Source organism: Ornithorhynchus anatinus, chromosome X3, assembly GCF_004115215.2.
Source record: "Ornithorhynchus anatinus isolate Pmale09 chromosome X3, mOrnAna1.pri.v4, whole genome shotgun sequence".
NCBI lineage: Eukaryota > Metazoa > Chordata > Mammalia > Monotremata > Ornithorhynchidae > Ornithorhynchus > Ornithorhynchus anatinus.
In genome coordinates, this window is record NC_041751.1 from 22,257,438 (window position 1) to 22,284,421 (window position 26,984).

Below are 26,984 nucleotides of genomic sequence, written 5' to 3' on the forward strand. Positions count from 1 at the left end.
GCAAATCTTACACCATCATTTGATCCAAGTGGATGCCTGCATTGAATGTGCAGAGTACAGTGAGTACTTCATGTGCAAGGGCTGAGGTTTTCAGAGATGAAAATTATAATTTGCATTATATGTAAGTAAAATCCCGAACAACTGAAACATCAATAGATGGAAAATCATGAGGAAGGAAGAGAACCTAAGTTCCATTTTTATGGCACTGAGCACAGGTTCTCCCCCCCCCCCCCCCCCCGATTCTGATTACTCTGGACCAAGAAAAGTCTCCTGATTTTCTACATTTGAGATTTAAAATGTTCACTAGTACCTGTGCCACACCTGACTCTGCGACTTCATTAAGCAGTTGTTCCCGCTGGGCTGCCCTCACTCTCCAGGGAGAGTTTTGCTCCCGACTCCTCGCTCTAAGTTGCCGAAGCCTTAAGTGCCCATTTTGTCCTTTGGCTAGCTGCTGTTGCAGCTTATGATTCATAGCCCTTTCGTTTTCAAAACCAGCTTGCAAAATTTTAACGTGAGTAATCAGTTTGCTAAAATTGGATTTCAACTCCTGCCTTTCTGCTAACTTTTCTTCCTGGTACTTCTGAAATTCCACCTGCACGGCCTGGAGCTTCTGTTCCACACTCTCCTTTTCCTTCGTCGCTCTCTCCAGAGCAGAAAAGGCAGTCTTCTCCGTTTCTCCCTTCAGTTGCTGCAGAGCCAGTATTTGCTCCTCCTTCTGGCTCAGGATGCTGCTGACTTCTAAGAAACGACTTTGGTATTTTTGCTTTTCCTCTATCTCCCCCTGGTGCCTTTCCTGAAGGAGACCATAGTTGGCATTAAGTTTTTCAAGCTCCAACATTAAAGTATCTTTTTCACTCCTAGATTTACACAGGAGTTTTTGGGAGTCAGAAAAAGCCTCTTGCAGCCTCTTCACCAGATTTTCCACTTCATTCTTTTCTAGGATGATCCTGTACTTCTCTTCGATTAGATTTTCAATGTTTGTTCTCAGTTCATCTGTGAAATCAATAAACAGCTGTTGATCAAAGAATTTCATCTGGAGATCTTTAATCTGGCTCTCTAAAAACGTGTTCTCACCCTGCAGGTGTGTGATTTTGATTTGCTGCTCGTTATGCTCCTGAAATAACCTCTTTAGGTCTTCGTTTAGGTCTAAAGCCCCATCCAGAGACTGCAGGCTTTCAAAGTTCTGTTCAGTGCCTTGGGTCTTGCAGGTTTCTAGAAATCCCACACAACTCCAAGAACTGGTGCTTGAAAGAATCTCTTGACCATCTACATCACTTTCCCTGATTTTCTGTTGGCAAATGTCTAACTTCTCAGGAGGATATGTATTCTCAGATTTCTGTTCCTCCTTTGGGTCAATTTCCACCTATTTTTAAATAACGAAAGAAAAACAAAAAACAAGTCACCACATCACCTGTCATACTACTCACAGGAGGTAGGCGGGTTTAATTTGCAGGGTAAACAGTGCTGATGTGATCCCCACTCTATTTTTTTAAAAAAACATATGTAATTAGAGAACCCCCTTCCACACCCTCTTATCCACAAATTATGGGGGAAACATCATTACCAATAAAGTAACATCTTCCTCATCCAATCGTATTGAAGGAAAATAAAACTTGGACATCCCTATCAGCTCCCAAGACAGATTCAGCTCTTCCTTTTCCAAAATTGAAATACTTTGAATCCCCCTCCTTCAGGTGAATAGAATTCAGTACTTTTTTTATGGTATTTATTAAGCATATAGTAATGTGTCGAACGCTATTCTGTCGCTAGGGTAGGTATGGGTTGATTAGGCCAGGGACAGTCCCTTTCCCGCAGGGGGCTCACAGTCTAAGCAGAAGGGAGAACAGGTATCCTCATTTCACAGTCGAGGAAACTGAAGCACAGAGAAGTTTAAGTGACTTGCCCAAGGTCACACAACAAGCAATTGGCAGAGTCAGGATTAGAACCCAGATCCTTCTGACTCCCAGGCCCGTGCTCCCTCCACGAGACCACACTGCTTCTCCAGTAGATCTATCAGTGAATTACACCAATAAATGTATAACTCTGTGAGCTCTCATCTGAGTAAAGAAATTGGAAAAAAAAATTCATTAAAACTGATGTATATTTTGCCAGGATTTGATGTGCTGCTAATGTTAAGTCTAGTCTCGATTTTCCTCTTGCAGCTCTGGGGCACCGTGGGTGAGGGGAAGCGATAAAGGTGTACTGATGGGTGTCTTCCCAGCTGGTGTAAGGTAGGAACAATCTCCTTCCATCTTGTTCCAGTGTTTCAGCCACCCACAACCCAGCCCCGGCCCAATGGCTGCCCTGCCCCAAATCTTGCATCTCGCTCAAAAGTATATTTATATCTATGCAAAGAGCACCTCTTAAATGTGTACATATATGTGCGTGAATATGTGTGTGCAGCACGTGTTTACTCATGAAGTGTTTACTTAGGAAGTGGTGTCCCGTGTTCTGTCAGAAGAAAGCTACTACAGCTCTTTATCCTCTCCTTCTCATCTGAGAGGTCTAAGAAGTGGAAGGAGGCTTACATTGGATAGACCTGATTGAAGAGCTGAGCCACTTACAGGGATGAAGTAAACAGTTATGTAAAGTAGGACTTTCTGGCATGAGGGGTGGGGGGCGGGGGTCTGTGATGCTCCAGTGCGACTTAAAATGTTCAGACCTCTCATCTTTAATTTCACTGCAAAAGGGCAGTCCCAACACACCTGCAACCTCAGGAGTGTGTCAGGTCAGCCGTGTCAGAGATAGAAATGCTTTGACCCACGGAGTTTGTCACTATTCTGGGCCCTACCACCTTGGATAGCATTGTGCATGTGTAGCTCCGCTCCTGTTCTTGGAAGTACATATTTGCACGCAAGATGGTGACAACCAAACCGTTGCATCCCCAACTGGTAACGTTTGGTAGGAACTGACCCAACGCAATCAAGCAAGACGATTCCTCCCACCCTCTCTTAGGAAGGCAACCATTACAGTGGTTTAAATGCGGAGCTTATTCGTGTCAAATTGTGTCCTGTGACATACCTCCTCGACTGTGGTCCTCCTCGACTGTGTGAAAAGCAGAGATAGAGAATCCAGGGCTGTACCTAGCCATCCTAGGGCCTATCGCACAGCCCACATTGTGTTGCTAGCCCTCTTTCCCATCATGTTGATACTGCAGTGCACGGGCCCTTTTGGAAGGCACTGTGACTGCACCAGGGATGAATGTGCTGACACGAATGGTTGCGTGCACCCCCTCCAACTGTGGGCTTGTACTTCCTTCCTCTCCCATGGAGCTTTTTTAAGCTCCTTATCAAATAAGTGAGGAATAGCATAGGTGCCCACTCCACGTTGGTTCCCACTACTTGACACCACTATCAACCCCAACTCCATGTCTTTTCGAGTCAGAAGGGCAGCTGTCGTCATCCTTTCCAACTCGATGGGCTGGAGAAGCAACCAAGATGGCAGCTCTCCTCTTTCCTCTGCCTGTCCGGCCTGGGGATCAGTGGGGCTCCTATCGCCTTCACTGAGCACCAGGGAGAGCCGGAGCCATTCTCGTCCCTTGCTCTGGGGCCCAGGAGGGAGCCAACCCCTTCTCCAGTTCCCATGGAGGCAGGCTGCCCTACCTTTACCACTACTGGCAAGCAGCAGGCACATTCAGAGCGGGTCAGCTGAACCAGAGGGTAGGCATGCTCCAGGCCGCCAGACCAGCAACCCAGTGAGGATGAGCTAAGTGAAAGGGGCAGCGCAGGGGAGGCAGCAACTGTGCCAACGAGAGAAGCAGCGTGGGTCAGTGGAAAGAGCATGGGCTTTGGAGTCCTGAGGTCATGGGTTCAAATCCCGGCTCGGCCATTTGTCAGCTGTGTGACTTTGAGCAAGTCACTTAACTTCTCGGTGCCTCAGTTACCTCATCTGTAAAATGGGAATTAAGACTGTGAGCCCCATGTGGGACAACCTGATTCCCTTGTGTCTACCCCAGCACTTAGAACGGTGCTCGGCACATAGTAAGCACTTAACAAATACCAACGCTACATTCATGGTGCACCAGAACTAGGCACTAGGGAAAGGGATAACAATAGTTCTCCATGGGAATCAGTGTGGCCTAGTGAAAAGAGCCCGGCCCTGAGATGTTAACTTGTATCTACCCCAAGCACTTAGAACAGCGCCTGGCACATAGTGAGTGCTTAACAAATACCACAAAAACAAAAAAACAAAAACCCTGGGTTCTAATCCTGGCTCTGCCAAGTACTTGCTGTGTGAACTTGGACAAGTCACTTCACTTCTCTGTGCCTCCGTTTCCACATCTGCAGTATGGGGATTCAATACCTGTTCAATACCCGGTCTCCCTCCTACTTACACTGTGAACCCCATGAGGAACCTGATTATCTTGCATCTATCCCAGTGCTCAGTGCAGTCCTTGGCATATAGAAAGTGCTTAACAAACACCACACTTAGTATTATTATTACTCTTAGTAATGGGTGGAGTCACCCACCTAAAATGGCATGCTTAACAAATATCCTTAAACAAAAATGAAAGAAGACTTTAAGACTGGGCCTGAGTGAAGAAATTGATTACAATAGAAGAGAAAGTGCCAGGTGCTCTTTTACCTTCCTCTCCCTTCCCCTCCTTTCCTTTTCTTCTCTTCTTTTCCCTCCACACCATTTTATCTCTTGCCCATCCCCTCAAACCTACCCCCCTACCCCCAATCTCAGTGTTCCACACCCACCCACAAAATGAAAAGGGGGCACCCTTGAGGGTCCTCAATTCAATGAGGGGAGTAGGAACAGTACTGGGATACTAGAGATTCCAGGGGTAGAGATGGAAGATTTTACCCTAGAAACCATGCCTGCGAAGCAGCGTGGCTCAGTGGAAAGAGCCCAGGCTTGGGAGTCAGAGGTCATGGGTTCTAATCCCGGCTCTGCCGCTTGTCAGCTGTTTGACCTTGGGCGAGTGACTTAATTTCTCTGTGCCTCAGTTACCTCATCTGTAAAATGAGGATGAAGACTGTGAGCCCTACGTGGGACAACCTGATTACCTTGTATCTACCCCAGTGCTTAGAACAGTGCTTGGCACATAGTAAGTGCTTAACAAATACCAACATTATTATTATTATTATTATTAAATTTCATGCACACCAGCATTGATGATGGGGCTGGAAGAGCCCATATTTTCATTCCCTCTCTTTTCAGTGACTGAGGGGCCCCTACTTATTGTTTTGTCTTCCATAGACTCCACATAAGATGCACACCTGGGGTAGATCTGAGGTTGAAGTACTCTTGTCCAAACAGAAAGGAGAATTTGGATGGGTCAGATCTGGAGAAAGACAGCTGGAATGCAGGTCATCTGCTTCTGACATGATTTCTAATTTTCTTCAAGATAGGATCTTCTTTTTAAAACCTTTTTTTTTTTAACAAAGAGTATACACGGTCTGATTAATGGAGAAGCTCTAAAAACCGGAAGTATTCAATGTTCACTAACATTAGCAGGACAAGTAGTATCAAGAAGACCATCTTCTTTTCCAGTCCCCCATCACACTCATAAGATACAAACACAGATGTGCTTATTAGGATGTCTCAGTTGTTATTTGCAAAAACGGAAGTAGCCTTGAAAGAAACAGCTTGGATAACTCACAATAACCATACACTGCAGTAAAAAGTGTGCTTGAGAAAATATGACGGCTATGGCCCCTGGCATGAAAAGCCATCTCAAACCATTTTACATCTTGAAAATGGTTGACTTAATTTTTTCTTCCATTTTCTTCTGGTATAAATGCCAACCACTTAGGTAAGTGCACTGAGCAAGTTTAAATTAAAGGCGACCAGATGCCGAATATTATATGGAACCATGGGTCCCTCCACCCACTAAGGGAGGGCGCACTAAGTATCCCACTTTAGAGCTGGGGGGAGGGAAAGGACCCTTCAACTACCACCACTGCCACAAAGGGACTGGCCCTTCTGGGCCCAGAACAGGAATTTCTGGCATCCTAGAAATTATATTAAAACACTTGTACCTTATTAAAATACTTGCCCCCTCCTTCCCTCCTTGACGGCTACCTTCAACCGTTCACTTTCCAGTGGCTTCTTCCCCTCTGCTTTCAAATTTGCCTACATAGCCCTTATCCTAAAACAACCCCTCCCTTCACCCCACAGCTCCCTCCAGCTACTGTTCCATCTCCCTTCAGCCATTCCTCTCCAAGCTCCTTGGGAAAGTTGTTAACCCCGCTGTCTCCACATTCCCTTCCTCCAATTCTCTCCTTGATCCCCTCCAATCTGGTTTCCTCCCCCTTCGCTTCCCAGAACCAGCCCTCTCTAAGGTAATCGGTGACCTTCTTTCCACCAAATGCGAAAGCCTCTACTCCATCCTAATCCTCCTTGACCTCTCAGCTGCCTTCGACCCTATGGACCACTCCCTTCTCCTGGAAACTTTATTTCACCTTGGCTTCACTGACACTGTCCTCTCTTGCTTCTCTGAAGCTAGCTCCCTGATCATTCCTTCTCTTTTGCAGTGTCCAAGGGAGTGGGTGTAGATAGAGAATAGAAGGGGACCCAGAACTGAGTCCTTGAGGGACTCCCACTCTACCTCCCACCTTCCATCAGTGGGAGTCCCTCAAGGACTCAGTTCTGGGTCCCCTTCTATTCTCTATCTACAAGTCACTTAACTTCTCTGTGCCTCAGTTCCCTCATCTGTAAAATGGGGATTAAGACTGTGAGCCCCACATGGGACAACCTGATTCCCCTGTGTTTACCCCAGCGCTTAGAACAGTGGTCTGCACATAGTAAGCGCTTAACAAATACTAACATTATTACCCACTCCCTTGGACATTTCGTTCACTCTCATGGCATCAACTACCACCTCTGCGAGGACAATTCCCAAATCTACATCTCCAGCCCTGACCTCTCTCCTTCTCTGCAGGCTGGCAATTCCTCCCGCTTTCAGGGCAGCGCTACCCAGGTGTCCTCTAACTTAAACTATCCAAACAGAACTCCTCTTCCCACACAAACTCGGCTCTCCCCGCCTTTCTCATCATTTTTGACAAAACTACCAGCCTTCCTATCTCCCAAGTCTGTAACCAGGACACTGTCCTTGACTCGTCTTTGTCATTCCACCCACATATTCACCCTCTGCATCCTAACTGCTACTATGCTGAGCCTTGGCTATCCTTATCCTAGCCCGCCTTGACTACTGTATCTGCCTCCTCTCTGGCCTCCCTGCCTCTCCCCACTGCCCTCCACACTTCACTCTGCTGCCTGGATCATTTCTCCACAAAAAACAGTGGGTCCATGTTTCCCCGCCCCTCCAGAACCTCCAGTGGTTTGCCCATCCACCTCCGCATCAAACAGAAACTCCTTACCATGGGCTCTAAAGCCCTCAATCAGCTCACCCCCTCTTACCTCACCTGATTTCCTGCCACAGCCCAGCCCGCCCACTTGCCTATTCTAGCACCAGTTCACTCACTGTGCGCCAATATCGTCAATCTCACCGCCGACCCCTTTCTCACATATATTCCCTCCCTTCCAGCTGTGCCAGACCACCAGTCTCCCCACCTTCTGACCACCAGTCTCCTCTTTCCCCTCTTTTCTCTGGATCCCTCTCCCTTCTCTGTCATCTACGCCCTTGGATCTTGGATCCTTCCATATTTGTCCCACCCTCAACCTCACAGCACTTCTGTACATCTCTATAAATTATATTTTATGAATTATCTGTCGTTTCTCTCTCCTTCGACACTGAAAGCTCATTCTGGGTAGGGAGCGTGTCTAACCAACTCTGTTGTATTGTAGTCTCCCAAGTGCTCGGGACCATGCTGTGCACATAGTAAGCACTAAATAAATACCACTGATTATCATCCGGCCAACTGTGACCGACTGAAACCGTGTCTGCCCCAGAAGGGCCAGTTTGGGTGCAACGAGTGCAAATTTTGCCTGCCACTGTCACTTGGCTCAAGTAGCAGCAACACTAGGGGCCAGCGAGGGATAGCTCTTTGACCCCAGAACACAGAGACAGCAACCGGGTAACAAGCTCCGTTGTTAATGGTAGCCTAGCACAGTGGAAAGGGCCTGGGGCCTGGGGACTAGAGGCCCTGGGGACTAATCCCCCCTCTACTGCTTCCCTGCTGCATGGCACTGGGCCAATCACTCAACTTCTCTGGGCTTCAGTTTCCTCATCTGTAAAATGGGGATTCAAGTAAAGAAGCAGCGTGGCTCAGTGGAAAGAGCACGGGCTTTGGAGTCAGAGGTCATGAGTTCAATCCCGGCTCTGCCACTTGTCAGCTGTGTGACTGTGGGCAAGTCACTTAACTTCTCTGTGCCTCAGTTACCTCATCTGTAAAATGGGGATTAAGGCTGTGAGCCCCACGTGGGACAACCTGATTCCCCTGTGTCTACCCCAGCGCTTAGAACAGTGCTCTGCACATAGTAAGCGCTTAACAAATACCAGCATTATTCTCCCTCCTACTTACACTGCGAGCCCCCTCTGGGGCAGGGATGGAGTCCCTGAGTCCAACCCCTCTAGACTGTAAGCCCATTGTGGGCAAGGATTGTCTTTCTTCATTGCTGTATTGTACTTTCCAAGCGCTTAGTAAAGTGCTCTGCATTCATTCATTCAGTAATATTTATTGAGCACTTATTATGTGCAGAGCACTGTACTAAGCACTTGGAATGTACCATTCGGCAACAGAGACAATCCCTGCCCAATGATGGGCTCACAGTCTAAATGGGAGAGACAGCAGCAAAGCAAAACAGAACAAAACAAAAACAAGGCAACATCATCAAGATAAATAGAATCAAGGCGATATACACCTCATTAACAAAATAGGGTAATAATATATATAAATGAGCACAGTGCTGAGGGGAGGGGAAGGGGGAAGAGCAGAGGGTGGGGGGGAGGGGCGGGGGAAGGGAGGAGAGGGGGAGCAGAGGGAAAGGGGGCTCAGTCTGGGAAAGCCTCCTGGAGGAGGTGAGCTCTCTGCACACAGTAAGTGCTCAAAAAATATGATTGAATGAATAATAACAATAATAATACTTATAGTATTTGATAAGCACTTAACTATGTGCCAGGCACTGTACTACGCACTGGGTAGATCGGGGGGGACACAGTCCCTGTCCCACATGGGGCTGACAGTCTCAATTCCCATTTTACAGGTGAGGTAACTGAGGCCCAGAGAAGTTAAGTGACTGGCCCAAAGTCACACCAATGACAAGTGGCAGAGCCGGGATTAGAACCTATGACCTCTGACTTCCAAGCCCGGGCTCTTTCCACTGAGCCATGCTGCTTCTCAATGAGTGAATGAATGAATGAATGCATCTTTTTATCTTGGATCTACCCCCGTGCTTGGCACATATTGAACGCTTCAAAAATACCATAGTTATCACCACTTGGTTTAGGTCCAACCTTGTTGACACCTTGTATCGACCCCAGCACATAGTAAGCGCTTAAATACCATAATTAATTAATCGGGTCAGCAACGGCTCGACTGACTCTGCCCCTGAGTTTCTCTTTTTCTCTCTACCCTCCTTCCCGCTCTCTTCTTCCGGCTTCTCTTTTCCTTTCCCCCTTTCCTCCCCGGCCCCTGGCCCCGCCCATCGCCAGAACGCGGTGCAAAGTGGGAGGTTTGATCCTTTCTCCACGCAGAGGTGTGAAACTACCGGCGAGCTCGCTTGAGGCGGCAGCTCCTTGCCGTTGAGAAGACGCCGGTTGGACTCAGGTTGAACTTCGCCCGGCCAACCGGAGGGGAGGTTCCTCGCCCCTGCAAAATGCTTCGTCCGCCGGAGAGCCAGGTTGGGGGGCAGAAGAGGGGGGGTTGGGCAGGCCGAGACGCTGAACAGTGGTAACGGCACGAAGCTCCGGGGCGGGGCGGGGCGGAAATAGTCACTAGGCCGGGAGGGAGGGGGAAGGGAGGGAAGATCGTGCCAAGGCGATAGAAGGAGGTAGGAGGGTTGGAGTTCCTCCATTTGGTCGTATAATAACAGTAATCATAATGATGGTATTTGTTAAGCGCTTACTCTGTGCTCAGCACTGTTCTAAGCACTGGAGTAGATGCAAGGTAACCAGGTTGTCCCACGTGGGGCTCACAGTCTTAATCCCCATTTTCCAGATGAGGTCACTGAGGTCCAGTGAAGTGATTTCCCTAAGGTCACACAGCAGACAAGGGACGGAGTGGGGATTATAACCCACATCCTCTGACTCCCAAGCCCGTGCTCTTGCCACTAGGCCATGCTGCTGGAGGCAGAGCACTGTACTAAGCGCTTGATAAAGCGCGATGCGGCAATACAGCCTGACGATCTCTGCCCACAACGAGCTCATAGTCTAGAGGATGACTCTCAGGCGGGGGAAGAGGGAGTGGGGTGGGATGGCCAGGGGTGGGAGGAGGGGCGGGGTCACGCTGGGCCTCCAGGGGAGATGGGATGTGTTGGGCGGGAACGGCACAGGGTCTGCTTCCTTAGTCCTCCCCTGTGCACTATGGACAGGCCTAGCCGGGCCGGGCTCGGTCCAGAGCCAGGCCCAGATCCAGGCCCAGAGCCAGATCCAGATCTATTTATTTTTGGGTTACCCGGATTTATTAAGCACTTACCTTGTGCAAAACGCTCAGGAGAGTGCACTATAACAACAAAGAGAAGCATTCCTGCCCACAATGAACTCACGGTCTAGAAGGGGAGACAGACATTACTATCAATAAATGAATCGAGAAATAGAGAACTAATTTACAGATCTGTACAGATATATACATATATGCTGTGGGGACGGGAGGGAGGATGAATGAAGGAGCAAGTAAGGGCGGCGCAGAAGGGAGTGGGAGAAGAGGAGAGGAGGGCTGAGTCAGGGAAGGCTTCTTGGAGGAGATGGGTATAGGAAAGTAGAGAGGTGAGGAGGTAGGAGGGGACAAGGGGATTGAGTGCTTTAAAGCCAAGGAGAAATAATTTCTGTTCGATGCGGAGGTGGCTGGGAAATCAGTGGAGGCTCCCGAGGAGTGGGGAAACTTCGGAAAGGCTTTCAAGTGGGGAAGAGCAATTATCTGTCTCATATGAGGAGGGCGGGTGTTCCAGACCAGAGGTAGGCTGTGGGCGAGAGGTTGACGGTGAGATAGATGGGATATCGAGGTACAGTGAGAAGGTTAGCATTAGAGGAATGAAGTGTGCGGGCTGGGCTGTAGTAGGAGAGTAGCGAGGTGAAGGAGGAGGGGGCCAGGTGATCCACACTGCTTTAAAGCCAATGGTGAGGAGTTTTTGTCTGATGCGCAGGTGGATCCAGGCCCAGATCCAGGCTGGTGAGAGCCAAAGGGCTCAGGCTGAGGGGGAGGGAAGCAAGCCCAGCATTTTATTGCCATTGTTCTTGTCTGTCTGTCTCCCCCGATTAGACTGTAAGCCCGTCAAAGGGCAGGGACTGTCTCTATCTGTTGCCGACTTGTTCATTCCAAGCGCTTAGTACAGTGCTCTGCACATAGTAAGCGCTCAATAAATACTATTGAATTTTGATCCGCAGGCCTGCAGGCGGTGCGTGTCCACCGGTGGGACTGTCCGCGTCTGCTGACTGTGCCCATCTGTAGATGGCGACTCTCTGCCTTCCCTTTAGTGGCAGGGGGGAGGCGCAAAATGCCTAAATAACCTAGGATTGACTTGACACTTTTTTTAAAAATTATATTTGTCAAGCGCTTACTCATGTGCCAGGCACTCTTCCGAGTGCTGGGGTAGACACCGGCTAATCAGGTTGGACACGGTCCCTATCGCTCATGGGGCTCACAGTCTTAATCCTCATTTTACAAATGAGGTAACTGAGGCCCAGAGAAGCTAACTGACTTGCCCAAGGTCATACAGCAGACAAGTGGCAGAGCTGGGGCTGGGGCTAGAACCCAGGTCCTTCTGACTCCCAGGCCTGTGCTTTATCCACTAGGCCACGTTACTCCCAGCTGTTTTGTTTGGGAGACATTTCACCATAAACGCCCACTCTCTTTTTTACTGCTGCCGCTTCTAGCGGCAACTGTTGATACTGAAAATAGAGTTGATTTCAAGAAGCCACTTAAATCTACGGTACATCTACTTAGTGTGATCCCCATGGAAGTCCGTGCCCCCATTGATGCCTCTTTCAACCTGCAGTGAGATCCCTCTCCCATGGTAGTAGCGTGATTTACCATATATATTTTCTTATGGTATTGGGGTGCTTGCTATGAGCCAGTGCTGGGGTAGATTTATTTGCTATTGTTTTAATGAGATGTTCATCCCCTTGATTCTATTTATTGCTATTGTTCTTGTCTGTCTGTCTCCCCCGATTAGACTGTAAGCCCGTCAAAGGGCAGGGACTGTCTCTATCTGTTACCGATTTGTACATTCCAAGTGCTTAGTACAGTGCTCTGCACATAGTAAGCGCTCAATAAATACTATTGAATGAATGAATAGATACATCCTAATCCAGTTGGACATAGTGTGTGTCCCACTTGGGGCTCTGACTCTTAATTCCCATTTTACAGATGAGGTGACCGATGCACAGAGAACTTAAGTGTCTTCCCCAAGGTCACACAGCAGACAAGTGGCCTAGCACATAGAGGATGAGCCTGGGCGTCAGAAGGACCTCGGTTCTAATCACGGCTCTGCCGCGTGTCTGCTGTGTGACTCGGGCAAGTGGCTCACTGGAAAGAGCATGGACTTGGGATTCAGAGGTCATGGGTTCAAAGCCCCGCTCTGCCACTTGTCAGCTGTGTGACTGTGGGCAAGTCACTTGACTTCTCTGTGCCTCAGTTACCTCATCTGTAAAATGGGGATTAAGACTGGGAGCCTCACGTGGGACAACCTGATTATCCTGTATCTACCCCAGCGCTTAGAACAGTGCTCTGCACATAGTAAGCACTTAACAAATACCAATATTATTATTATTATTATAGGGACAGTTGTCCAACCTGATTAACCGTAGATCAAGCTGATCTACCGTAGTGCTCAGTACAGTGCCCGGTTCATAGTAAGGGCTTACCAAATACGATTAAAAAATGGTGGAGCTGGAATTAGAATAATAATAATCACTGTGGTATTGTGCTTACTATGTGCCAAGCACTTTACTAAGTGCTGGGGTATCTAGAGGGCAAATCAGGTTGGACACAGTCCCTGTCCTATGTGGGGCTCAGAGTCTCAATCCCCACTTTGCAGATGAGGTGACTAACGCTCAGAGAAGTGAAATGACTTGCCCAAGGTCACACAGCAGGCGAGTGGCGGAGCTGAGATTAGAACCCAGCTTCCCTGACTCCCAGGGCCATGCTCTATCCACTAGACCATGCTGCTTCTTCCGCTGAAGTCTTCGTTCTGTCACCAGGCTAAATTTCAAATGCTCTCCTGCAATTTCCATTGGAATTTTTTTTCACCCTATAATCTTTTGACCTCCCCGTGCCCTCTCTCAAATAGCTACTAGCCCCTCTAAAGAAGCAGCGTGGCTCAGTGGAAAGAGCACGGCCTTAGGAGTCAGGGGTCATATGTTCTAATCCCGGCTCTGCCAACTGTCAGCTGTGTGACCTTGGGGAAGTCACTTCACTTCTCTGTGCCTCAGTTACCTCATCTGTAAAATGGGTATTAAGACTGGGAACCCCATGTGGAACAATCTGATTACCCTGTATCTACCCCAGCGCTTAGAACAGTGCCGGGCACATAGTAAATGCTTAACAAATACCATAGCTATTATTATTATTGTTAAGTACTGTATTGTGCTAAGCTTTTGGAAGGAACAAAAATATGTGACACTTTCCCTGCCCACAAAGAGCTTGCACTCTAATTTTGGAGACAGATATGAAATGATATATGGAGAGAGTAAACAAAATGATACAGTGAATTTTGAAAATCCATTTAAACAGGTGCAAAACTGCTGAGCGTAGAGTTAGCTCAATCAATGAATCAATGGCATTTATTGAGCACTAACTATGTGCAGAGCACTGTTCTAAGTGCTTGGGAGGTACAATGCAACTCCTTGGGTGAGTTGTCTACACCCACTGGCTCAAATTCCTCTCCTCCAAGTCTCTCCTTGACCCCTTCCAATCTGGTTTTTGTCCCTTTCACTCCTCAGAAACCACACTCTCAAAGGTCCCCAGTGATCTCCTTCCTGCCAAATCCAACGACCTCTACTCTGTCCTAATCCTCCTCAACCTCTCAGCTGCCTTCGACAATGTGAAACATTCACCCCCTTCTCCTGGAAATGTTATCTAACCTTGGCTTCACGACTCTGACCTCTCCTGCTTCTCCTCTAATCTCTCTGGCCGTTCCTCCTCTGCCTCCCACCCCTAACTGTGCGGGTCCCTCAAAGGTTTAGTTCTGGGTTCCCTCTTATTCTCTACACCCACTCTACATCTACACCCACTCCCTTGGAGAACTCATTTGCTCCCATGGCTTCAACTACCACCTCTCTGCGGATGATACCCAAATCTACATCTCCAGCCCTGATGGCTCTCCCTCTCTCCAGTCTCGCATCTCCTCCTGCCTTCAAGACATCTCTACTTGGCTGTCCTCCCATCACCTCAAGCTTAACCGGTCCCAAACAGAACTCCCTATCTTCCCACCCAAACCCTGTCTTCCGCCTATAGACGGCACCACCATCCTTCCTGTCTCACAAGCCCATAACCTTGGAGTTATCCTTGTCTCCTCGGTCTCATTCAACCCACACATTCAAACCATCACTAAATTCGGTCGGTCCCACCTTCACAACATCGCTAAAATCTTGCCTTTTCCTCTCCGTCCAAACTGCTACCTCGTTAATACAATCACTCATCCTATCCTGCCGGGATTACTGCATCAGCCTCCTTGTTGAACTCCCAGCCTCCTGCCTCTCCCCACTCCAGTCCATACTTCACTCTGCTGCCTGGATCATTTTTCTACAAAAACATTCCGGACACGTCACCCCACTCCTCAAAAGTCTCCAGTGGTTGCTCATCTACCTCCACATCAAATAAAAATTCATTACCATTAGCTTGAAATCACTCCATCACCTTGTGCCCCCTCCTACCTCACCTCGTTGCTCTTCTACTACAACCCAGCCCACACACTATTGAAGGCACATCTCCCCCAGGAGGCCTTCCTTGGCTAAGCCCCCTCCCCACCTTTCCTCTTATCCCACTCCCTTCTGCATCACCCTGACTTGTTCCCTTTGTCCCCCTTCACCTTTCCAGCCCCAGAGCACCTATGTACATACCTGGAATTTATTTTTGTATCTGTATTCATGTCTGTCTGTAAGCTTGTTGTGGGCAGGGAGTGTGTCTGTTTATTGTTGTATTATACTCTCCCAAGTGCTTCGTACAGTGCTCTGCACACAATAAGTGCTCATTAAATACAATTGAATAAATGAATACAAGAGAATTAGCAGACATGTTGCCTACCCATATTGAGCTTACAGTCTAAGAGGGAGGACAGACAATAATATGAATAACAAATTTTCCATAAACAATTTAAAGATAGGTACGTAACTGATGAAGTGGGAGCTGGCAAGACTCTAGTGTGAGGAGCTATTGCTCCAGGAAAAGCTGGAAAGCAGAGCATTTTGGATGTGCACCCCTTAACTTTCAATCCAAATATAAAACCAGAGAGAAACAGGAGAGTGAAATCTTTCAATTAGCATAGATTTCAGAAGAAATTCCAACATCAATTGAGGGAGAATTAACACAGCCCACTGGGAGAGCCCGTGACAGGAGGTTTGAGGTTGGGGGGATCTGGGGTGGAGGGGAAGTCGCTGGGGTTTGCTCACCACCAGGGGTCGGGGCGCGGGGAGAGACTAGGGAAGAGAAGGGAGTCATAGATGGAAAGTGCAAAGACCAGGTAGGACCCTCTATGATCAGCTTCCTGGGGTGGAGGGTGGGTGCTCTGGAAGGGGTGACTCTCCCTGGGCCCTGCAGCATACCCATCAGCTGCACGAAGGCCTCAAAGTTCTCCCTCAAGGTAGGTATCCTTGAGGGAGCTCGGGATAAAGGTCCATTTCCTCTGCTCTCCGTGGCCACTTCCTCCTCCTGATCCCAGGTTGGGCGCTCCAGGTGGTGGTGTCGGGTCTCTGGCAGTTACCTGGCAGGGTAGACGGAAACATTAGAGAGGGAGACCCAGGATGATGCCTGGGACAACAGCGCTTCCGACAGAGGACTCCAGGTGTGGAGGGAGAGATCAGCCCCATCTCCCAGCCCCATGGATGTGCTGAGTCACTGCAGTGGTGCTGTCCGTACAAATGGGCGGTTAAGAGCTCTCAGCCTGGAAGCACCAAATCAAATTACCTGCTGGAAACGAGTCACACAGAGCAGGGTGGTTGTGTCTCCAGGCACTGTTGAGAGAGAGGGGAACGGTGCCCTTTCCCTCCAGATGGCTACCGAGTCCCACTGTGGGGGAGGAGTTTTGGTGTTCAGAAAATGCATAGGGTCTTTCTCTCTGTGTGGTTGTGTAGGAGGCAGAGATGTAATGGGCCACATGATGAACCTAGCTGCACATGGAGCTAAATGGATCAACTGTCAGTTTGAAATGGACCGTGGGGCATTTCTAAGCATCTGGAATTGTGCGATACACATGTGACGATTTTGTTCCAATAAACCTTTCTGTCGAGAGAATGAAAGACTTGATCAGTCTGGTAATGCTAGGTGTTCCAGTGAACCCTCAGAACTTAGGGATCTAACTTATTTCTTGAACTGGCAGGATTGAGTTGGGAATCACTAACTGAACTAAGTCAGAAAACCTGGTTCTGTGGCACACAAGTTTTCATAAGTTTCAGAAGTTGGAAAATATAGCAGAGAGAACTTTCCTGGATCAAACTTTCAGTTCACTTTGGGCCAGGCTCATCTCATCTCAGGAAGGGATAAAACTTTACCATTGATAAGCTATTCTTTCTCTCTGGTGAAATCAGCAAATTGCTATCGTCATCTGGATATCTGATGAAGTCAGATACTGGAATGGTTGATTTTTTTGACATTGATTCTGGAACTTGGGCTTTGTCTTAACTGAGTTGCAATGGGTCCATCGGGGAACATCCTAACAGCGGCAGCCCAGAATGGAGATGGAGTGAGCGTTTTAATTACCTTGGGGCTGATCACTGAGAGGGGAATTATATGTCGGGGGCCAGTGTGTTTAGGATTCATTCATTCATGCATTCATTCAATTGTATTTATTAAGTACTTACTGTGTGCAAAGCACTGCACCAAGCGTTTGAGAGTGTGCAATATAATGATGAACAGACATGTTCCCTACCCACAATGAGCTTATATCCCGGGAAGTGAGAGGTAAGGGCCTGGATTCTAATCCTGGCTCTGCCACCTGCTTGCTGTGAGACATTGGGCAAGTCACTTCACTGCTCTGTGCCTCAGTTTCCTCATCTGTAAATTGGGAGTTCAATGCCTGTTCTCCCTCCTCCTCAGCTCGTGAGCCCCATGTTGGACAGGGACTGTTTCTGACCTGATCAAGTTGCATTTACCCCATTGCTTAGAACAGTGCTTGAAACATAGTTAATAGGTAATGAATACCACAAGAGTAATAATGATGATAATAATAAGGCATTACATATTCCCAGACCAAAGAGACTTGTATAACAGGATCATTATTTATAAAATGCCCACTTGCTGCAGTGGAAAGCACAGAATAAAGAAAGGACGTTAAACTCTAAACAGAAGAGACAAGCTTTAATGAAACTACAACTAGAGTGGTACACATTAATAGTTGAGAGTAAGCATATAAGTGAGTGCTGAGGAAAAGAATGAGTAGGTCTGTCAATTCTGGAGTGGACTTAGGTTGTTGGGAGATTAATCAGGGAAGGTTTGTTGGAGACGGTGGAATTCTGAGGACTTTAAATTGGGAAGACAGTTGAAGATATTGTCATGCATTTTTCCTCTAACAATGAAGACCAAAACGAGACACCCCCATCCCCAAACCTACAGGCATACACATTCCTTGCCTTGTCTTATTCTGTGGAGTCATTTCAGACCCATAGAGACACCGTGGACACATCTCTCCAAGAGTGCCCCACCTTCGTCTGTAGTTGTTCTGGTAATGTATCCATAAAGTTTTCATGGTAAAAATACAGAAGTGGTTTAACATTGTCTCCTTCCGCGCAGTAAACTTGAGTCTCCGCTCATGACTCTCGCCCATGCCACTGCTAGCCAGTACGGGGGAGTCTTGACTTGTAGCAGATTGCCTTCCACTCGCTAGCCACTGGTCAAGCTAGGAATGGAATGAGTATGTCTCTGCTTGACTCTCCCTCCCATAGTCAAGACTGGTAGAGTATTGGCAACTCTCCGGGAGTAACCCTGAGAGGGCGACACATTCCTTACACATATGTAAATAGCATGCAACCCAGGTAGGGATGTTAGTATTCAGAAACAGCAGTGACTGATGTTCTTAGCCTATCTGATCCTTCAAGGTTGCCATCTGGACTAGTCTGTCTTCTTGGAGTGAAAGGGAAAAAAAAAATCAGAAAAGTGGGTTTTTTCTCCAGGGATGATACAGGCTCGTTTTTCTCTGTACTTAACCAGGCTGGTTGTTGCTGCTGATGGGTGGGTGGGGGGGTTGTTGGTGGTGGAGGGGGCTGGTTGTTAAACTCACTATGGTCCTGAGGAGGGGAAAGCAAGCTGGTGGTGGCACATGAAGCCTGTGAGAGCAGAACGAGCTGTAAGCAAGAATGATACTGGGGCCCCAGATCCCAACAATTGGGTGGAGGTCCAGTTCCCCAGGAAAGGGGCCAGAATAATTGGGAAGTCTTGTGAGTCAATCAGTCATATTTACTGAGCACTTGCTCTGGGCAGAGCACTGCAGTAAGCTTTTGGGAGAGTACAATATAAAAGAGTTGTTAGGCACATTTCCTGCCTACAACGAGTCCTTCCTTTGCTTCTGTTGCAACCAGTGGGATTCCAGGATACTGGGAAAACAACCCTTTCATGTCTTCTGGTGGTGTTTCTGGAAGAGGATAGAAGCAGCTCTCATATGGGTTGGAAGGAAAAGGATCAGATTGGGGACCTCCCTGACAACTTTCAGCATCCATGACATCTCTGGTTTGGAAGATGGGAAAATCCTTTCTATTGCATCCCGGGAGGTCCCATTCCAAAGCATTTGGCTTTTGAATGCACAGCGGAATTGATGACAGCAGGTGTTTAGACAAGTCTGGTGAGGGCAGACTTAGCCTCCTTGTCTCATCAAACCCGCCGAGACCATAGCTCACTGATTGTCCATGTGCCAAGAGAAGTGGGAAGAAAGAATAATTATTCGTGACTGAAGGAAAGTAGATTAAGTGCTGAGGCCAGGCAGTCAAGACCTACCTAGAGAGACTATTCAAACCCCTTAGCTCACTGTAGTATACACCTCTAATTGTCCTGTTAGTAGGTGACCCAACACAAGTGTGAAAGGGAGTTTTGCTAAGTCATGGGACAGGGCAAAAGATGGTCCCTGGTGTTCACCGTCAGCAGAGAGCACATAAGAAGTGCTTATTATTATTACTATTAGTTTTTCTAAGTGTGCACAGGCACTCAGAAACAGAAGAAATGGCTGACCATCTAGCCTCTAGCACCTGGAGGGGTTTTTGTGATTTTAAAGGATCCATCTAATATTGATGAGGGTCGTGCATCTCGTAATCATTTCTTCACTTGTATAAGTCAAATAAAAGTACCAAAAAAATTAATCGGGTAGGCAAAGAGATGATTGATGTTAAATTTTTTCCCATCATGTGAGTATTTCATTTTACAGGACTATAATCTAGATCTGATGTTTTCACTTCTATTGGTTGTGGGGGGCCGGGGGAGTGGGCGCGGGGGGCGGTTAGTGACTGCAAAGCCAGCATAGATATATTTAAAGGGGTAAGTCAGAACCGTTTCCTAATAGAAATCACATGTTGAGCCTTTGTCATTGATCTGAATACTCCCTTCTGTTATATTTCCCAGCATGATGGCTGGTTGGATGGTGAGGGAGGGGTGGATTCAGGAGATAGGAAAAAAGAACCATCAGGATTTGGTAACTATGTGAGCTGAAAGAGAGGAGTCAAGAGTAATGTTAAAATCGAGGGCTTAAGAAACAGGGAAAATGGTGGTATGGTTAACAATGATGGGAAAGTTAAGAGGACAGCGAATTGGGTGAGGAAGATGAGGATTATGGGAGGCCAACAGTTTCAAGGGATGCCCAATCCAGGTCACCTCCCCTTCTGGGCAGAGCCATGTAAAGATAAATAGGTTTGGCTCGTACACTCCTGGGGTTCAGGAAATGTGTTGCGATTTCCATGAGGACCATCCCACTCAGGACCTGGCCACCTGAATGCCAGGAAGAATGATCACTGTCGGCAGGCTATGCACTGTAGTTGTTTAGCTAGAAGTGTTGAAGACTTGCTTTCAACCATCCACACTCTCTCCTTTGATTCACCAGGCCCCTCTCAAGACCTTCTTTCCTAGTCCCAAAAGCCTGATCTTTAACCTTCAGATTTGGGCCACACACATGCAAATGCACACACACACACACTGAGCAATAACCTGAGAAGATCCACACCACCATCCTATCATAGAGTGCACAAGGTGGGGAGGGTACCCTTCTCTGAGAAAGGAAGAACAGAGAAATAGAGTTAGTAGAATTTAAAAACAAGTTTTCACCATTCCAAACAGGCAATTAAAATGTTATAGAGGAGGTTTGCAGGTCCCTGAAACAAAAAGCAGTGTTCAGGAAAATTCAGCTAACCATTCAATAATTCAGTCATACTTATTGAGCATTTACTGTGTCCAGAGCACTGTACTCAGCACTTGGGAGAGTACAATATGACAATAAGCAGACACAATCCCTGTCCACAATAAGCTTACAAGTCGAGGGTGGAGCGGTGGGAGAGGATATTGATAGAAATAAATGAATTACAGATATGTAAATAAGTGCTGCGGGGCTGGGAGGGGGGATGAACAAAAGGAAAAAGGGTAACGCTGAAGGGAGTGGGAGAAGAGGAAAGGGGGGTTTAGTCAGGGAAGGCCTTTTGGAGGAGATGTGCCTTCAATAAGGCCTTGAGTGGGGGAAAAGTAGTTGTCTGTCAGATTTGAGGAGGGAGGGCATTCCAGGCCAGGGGCAATAATGTATGTGTCCAGGTCACTAGGGGCAAGAGATAGTGGAGGCAGGGGGATGGGGTTTTGAGGAGGGAGTGAAACATCTGACACAACTGGTGAGGCAAATGGGCATGGGAATCAATACGGATGGAGAAATAATTTCACCAGACAGAATTAAAGCATGCAAGGATGACCTTGAGGTGGAAAAGTTCAACCTGATATCTGGAGTTCTGTCAGCAGTGCTCTGCGGCTCATGCACAGACATGAAGGAAGTGGGCTGTGCAGTGATCCACAGCTGTGGGTTAGTGGTACGAGATCAGGACTGTGGTTTCTTGGATGGCACATGTTTGCCATGGACCCTGGCAAACAAAGAAAATGCAGCAAAATGATTGGTTGAGGGGAAGGAAGGAAGGCAGGAAAGGGAGAAAAATAAATAAATAAAAGCAACCCATACCATCCCAGGCTTTTAAAGAGACTTGGACCCATGGGCCATTTGTTGGCAGAGATATTGCCCAGCCTTTTGAGCTATTGGCTTGGAACAGTTCCAGTTATGCAGAGTTGCTCCTTCGTGCTGCAGTAGCTCCTGCTTTGGCTTGGCAGATCCTATGTCCACCCTCCTAGAGCCCTCACCAAATGACATCAGTTAAAACTGACATTAATTCGTAGATTCTCCTACCTGCTAACTATGGAGAATCTTGACTGAAGCAGCAGAACTCATGGGACTGTCAAGGATTTTGACTTACTGGAGGAATAACCAATTGCTGGCTGGGAACAGGAAAAGACAGGCACCATTTGGGTGGAACAGGGACATTCATAAGAAAACATCATTAAACACCACAATGCTTAGGGATGCGGTTCTAAGGAAAGAAAATAAGGAAAAAATGAGAGACGGACATCACAAAATGCTGCAAGGTTTAGTCGAGTGGTAATAGGGAAAGAAAAGATCTAAAAGAATGAGAATAAAGAAAAGGAAGAGAGAAAGCAGGAAAAGAAGTAATGAGAGAAAGAAAGAAATGGCATAAAATGCCACAATGCTCAGGTGAGTGGTAATAAGGAAAGGAAAGAAAAGAAAGAGAATAAAGGAAAGGAAGGAAGAAAAAAAATAAATTATTACACCTAAAAAGCTAACTACACTCCCATCATGATAGAGGTTGTCTCGAGCCCCCAACCCCAGCTCGTACCAAGCACGACGTTCCTGCATTGGGGGAGCCTCGATGACACATAGTGCAGTCAAACCACACCTCTGATCCCCAAGGTTACTGTGCAAAGCTTTTTACTTAGTTTTTACCAACGTGACACATACACACACTCACTCATTCTCCTTCACTCCACCAAGGGTCTAATACCAGTCTGCTGCTCAAGGGAGCCCGTTCTGTCAACGCTGCTTCTTTCTGCTTTCAAGTGCTGTTGCCTTCTGCTGCTTTCGAGTGCTGCTCTCATGCTGCTCCAATGCTTGCTTCTCTGTGCTGCTTCTACTGACCGTGCTCCAGCATGCCTCTCCATATGCCTCTTCGTGGTTCGAAGCAACTGCCTCTGATCTGCCTTAGGCGTTGCAGCTGTGGCCCAACATGAAAGTCACTGATTGGTTCAGGCCAGTTACTAGGTAGAGTAGGGAGAGAAAGCCACGCCTCTCTCCATGCTCTGCCCCCACAGGCCAGCAATCACTTGTCTCAGGTAGAGCCTATTAGTTCCTTTTTCAGTCTCTTCCTTCTTGTTGTTTGCAGGGTTACAAGCAGGGGCTAACAAGGTAGTTTGTTATGGGCTCACCACAGACGTTTACCCAAAGACCTCAAACCAATGGAGCTGGCTCAATTGCTCACTGACAGAGAGGTACTACAGACTTTTGAACTATGGCTCAAGACAATTTAAACCACTGTAGTTCCTTTATGGCCTTGGCAGCCTTGTTTCCACCATTTTAGCATGCCCAATAGAGTGAGATTGGAGGAAGGACTGAGCATACTCAGTACAGAGAGAGGGCACAGAGGACTGAGCATGCCCAGTACAGTGACAGGTGTGGTGTGACTGAGTAGAGTGAGAAGGGAGGTAGGACTGAGCAAGATAGGTAGAGTGAGTGGGAAGATAGGTCTGAACACACCCAGTACAGTAAGAGGGAAGGACTGAGCTAGTGAAATTGCAGTTAATGCTTGCGTAGTCCTCCCTGACAACTCTGACATGCCCAGCCAAATCACGAGCACCCGCAGGCCTGACAGGATGTTAACAGACTCCACTAACAGGCCGGGAAAATAAAAGACTGATCGTTTTGCCATTTAGGTTGTACAGGGATATTCAAAATAAAACTCCACAAAATGCCACCATGCTTAGTTAAGCAGTAATAAGGAAAGAAAGAAAGAAAGAAAGAAAGAAAGAAAGAAAGAAAGAAAGAAAGAAAGAAAGAAAGAAAGAAAGAAAGAAAGAAAGAAAGAAAGAAAGAAAGAAAGAAAGAAAGAAAGAAAGAGAGAAAGAGAGAGAGAGAGAGAGAGAGAGAACAAGAGGGACAAAGAAAGAAAGAAAAAGAGAACAAGAATAAGAAAGAAATAACCATAGCAGGCTTCTCAAAGTGTCTTGAACCAGCAGAGCTGGTGAGACTAACCACACCATTGAATTTGGTGACCTATGGCTCCAGATACTTCCAGATGCATACACACACACAAAAAGTGCTTTAAAGCTTACAAGTTCCAGCTTAGGTTTGGCAGTCATCCTTGAGTTTACCGTCCTCCATCTCCCACCAGCTAACACCCTTGAGAATTGCCATTGCAATCTAGGGCTTCCATCCAGCTAATGGTACCCCAGACAAATCACGAGTGCATATGGAACCACCAGGGATCTCGACATACTCGAGGAAGAGACAGTTCCTGGTCAGGAACAGAAAAGATAGGAGCCATTTTGGATTGAACAGGCACATTTATAAGAAAATGCCACATACTGCCACAACACTCAGTCGAGCAGTACACCACAGGCCTTTTATGAATGCCTAGACTCAGCAGAATCAGCTGAATTTGTCTCAAGACTAAAAGTCAGTGGGCCTAGTGAGTTATGTCTCAAAACTAGTTTGTTCCCAGAAAACTGCCCTTTGAACCCTCTTAAAATCTTGCTCAGGCTTGCAAGAGTTGGGTTCACTGTCTTCTCACTCCTGAGAGCTGAAGCCTCTTACTGTGATTCAATCTCGCCTATCTCACCACCAACCCCTAGCTCACATCCTGCCTTTGGCCTGGAACGCCCGCCCTCTTCAAATACGATGGACAATTACTCTTCCCTGCTTCAAAGCCTTACTGAAGGCACATCTCCTCCAAGAGTCCTTCCCAGATCAAGCCGTACCTATCCTCATCTCCCACTCCCTTGTGCATCACCCTGACTCGTTCCCTTTGATCTTCCCCCTTCCCAACACCACAGCACTTATGAAAATATCTGTAATTTTATTTAATAGTATTCATGCCTATCTCCCCCCGCTTAGACTGTAAGCTCATTGTGGGCAGCTACTGTGCCTGTTTATTGTTTTACTGTACTCTCCCAAGCACTTAATACAGTGTTCTGCACACAGTAAGCACTCAATAAATACGATTGAATGAATGAATGAATGAATGAATGAATAGTCATTAAAACATGGGCCTCCTGCTACCTATCTTCCCAGAGTCATTTCTTCATCAAGACACTGGGCTAAATTTATGAGGTTTTCCACTTTCTCCAGTACCGCTGACTTACTGGGCAAGCAAAGGAAACATGGGTATATTTCTGGATTTTAGAATAAAGAAATTATTAAAAGAAAAATCTGTGTATGCTGCAATGACCCAGGTTTTCTAGGGGAGTTTTGAACCATTGGTCCTGGCACTACTTCTTGATAGCAGTCAGATCACTGAATGCAGGGTCCTCCAGTCACTTCTTGAGCTGCCAAAACTAATGCTCTTTTAAAATCTTGCAAACCCCTACTTGGGCTTGCCTGGCTTAAATCCACTGTTCTCCAGCTCTCCCACCTGATGCCCATGAGAGCTGCTATTTGCAACTACAGGCTGAAGCTGGAGTGCAAGTGGGATGGCCCAGATTTTGGACAATTCCATGAAGGAAGTGCACCTCAGTGGACAACGGTTTTGCTCTTTGGGAATTCTTCCAAGATAGTCCTATTAGATGCTGTGTTATTTGACCAGCCCATCATTAACCCAAGTTGTTTAAGCTCCAGGTCACCTCTGGCTCACTTCCCCATAGTCATAGCCAGTCAATCTGCATTTGCCATGTGTTTCATGGAGGAATGTGGGGCAAAGCTGACATACTGGAAACATTCAGGGGGTTCAGCATGCTTGCCCTGCATTTCTCTGTGGACCACTGGGAAGTATAGCAGCGGAGGCCAGGTCAGGGGTGGGCTTGAGGGCAGGTTGGTGGGCCCAAGGTAGGGAGCTTAGAAGCATGCTGTACCTGGTCCGATACTAGAGGGAAGCCTCTTTCTCTGCCTTCTCTGCCTGGAAAATCCTGCTTGCTCTTCCAGTAACAAGATCCTCTTTCTCCATGGAATTGGGCACCCTAGACCAAAATTGATGTGAAGGATGTCAACAGCTCTAAAAATAGGTTGTTTGTTCTCTGTGCTCTTTGGCAACTGTGAAATTGGTCCTTGGGATGAATTTACTTTTCATATTTAGCAATTGAGTATGCAATGATATTCAGCCATCCCCCTGGCCCCACTCAGACCAGCACTCCCTCCCTCTTGTCCTCAAATCCTCAGTTTGCAAGTGGTTATCCACTAATTATCTCAGAAGGATATTTTCTTTAATTTATTTTATGTGTTTATCTCTGTGTATCCCTGTCTTTCTCTCTTGGTCACCTGCCCCACCCCCCCAGCATTCCCCTACCCCTACATCCTCACCCTTCATCCCTCTCCACTGTAATGGAACCTGATGTCTATCATTCAAGTTTGTCACATTTTGTACCATTAAGAAAAGTTGACTAACTTTGAAGCAATGTTTCAGTCTAGGTGGTTATGCCTATCACAATTGTTTGTGAGGAAATGTAATGAGGCCTATGTCTGTTTTTTGTTTTTCCCTTGGCTGTCAAATAATAAATAGCTGGAATCAGCTCTATCGAGTTCTACCCAAGGTGACTCAGCAACCTCATTTTCAGCCCTCACTGGTTGTTTGTGACTTTCCCTCCCCCAGAACAAATAGCATGGAGCCGTTGCTGACCTGGCCAAATTCCCCAACATTTCACGTTAAACCTGTGGATGAAACATTGGCCACTGACAAAGTTGAGGAATGGGTTTAGTATGAAAGAGGAAATGATTTTAAAACTTTTTATTGGAATTAATTTAGTATCTACTCTTTGGAAACTGTGCCTTGACTAGCTTCTAAATGGAGAGAGCAAGAAAGAACTTGTTTCTCTAGAGAGGAGATTTTCAACCAGATTACAAGTTCTCTTGGGAAAACATGATCTCTGGTGTGGGGCTGGGTGAGTTTGGTAGCGGTTTCTACTGCTGCTGAGATGCTTGCATCTGGGCTTCCTGATGAGGGGAGAACTCGGGGTAGGTTGTGGGGAGACCAGCAAGAGATGGAGCAGCATCCCATATGAGGGAGAAGAGAAACCCATTCCTCTGTTGCTGCTGCCTCCCCCTTGATATGGAGATTCTTGAAGTGCCGGAGCACAGCAAGGAGCTGTTCAGTGACTACAGAAAGAGCCATCTCTTCTCTTCCCTTCTCGGACTGCTGCTGCTCTGCTCCCTCACCTCTGGCCACAGTGAGGGGCTCTGTGTGTGAGGGACAAGGGGCTGATGAGTGTGCAAGGCACAGGCTGGGTTTTGAGGGGTGTTAGGTGCTTCAGGGGAAATTGTGAGGTCACAGAGGTGCAGGTGCTTTCCTTCTAAATGCTTCCTTCTTCTAGACTTTGCCAAAAATCTAGACAAAAACACTACTGTCCCTGAGCTCCAGTCTGCTACTTTGGTGTCATCCTCAGCTCAATCCATCAATGGTATTTATGAAGAGGCCACTGTGGGATGCTCACTGTATAAAATGCTTGTAAGAATACAATAGCTGTAGAAGACAGGACATGTGC

General features: G+C 47.1%; 2 protein-coding genes, 1 long non-coding RNA gene and 1 other non-coding gene across 4 annotated transcripts in view; 1 reads left to right on the forward strand and 3 right to left on the reverse strand.

Annotated features, from left to right (window-relative positions):
* Positions 1 to 9,705, reverse strand: part of CAGE1 (cancer antigen 1) — a 41,534-nt gene extending 31,829 nt beyond the window's left edge. The window contains exons 1-4 of the mRNA XM_029053616.1: positions 9,619 to 9,705; positions 5,226 to 5,374; positions 1,075 to 1,363; positions 311 to 993 (exon numbers count right to left, since the gene is read on the reverse strand). Coding sequence (XP_028909449.1) covers positions 311 to 993; positions 1,075 to 1,363; positions 5,226 to 5,333 — 1,080 coding nt within the window. The 5' untranslated portion in view covers positions 5,334 to 5,374; positions 9,619 to 9,705. The remainder of the gene's footprint in view (positions 1 to 310; positions 994 to 1,074; positions 1,364 to 5,225; positions 5,375 to 9,618) is intronic.
* The window catches only part of LOC103167755 (speedy protein E4A-like), a 28,249-nt gene continuing 10,938 nt past the window's right edge, over positions 9,674 to 26,984 (forward strand). The window contains exon 1 of the mRNA XM_029053667.2: positions 9,674 to 9,750. Coding sequence (XP_028909500.1) covers positions 9,727 to 9,750 — 24 coding nt within the window. The 5' untranslated portion in view covers positions 9,674 to 9,726. The remainder of the gene's footprint in view (positions 9,751 to 26,984) is intronic.
* Positions 15,520 to 21,716, reverse strand: LOC114807564. The gene is made up of 2 exons (XR_003755621.1): positions 21,634 to 21,716; positions 15,520 to 15,987 (listed from the first exon to the last, which is right to left on the reverse strand). It is a non-coding gene; the product is annotated as an uncharacterized LOC114807564 (long non-coding RNA).
* LOC114807757 lies at positions 18,076 to 18,213 on the reverse strand. Its single transcript, XR_003755831.1, has one exon. It is a non-coding gene; the product is annotated as a small nucleolar RNA SNORA7 (small nucleolar RNA).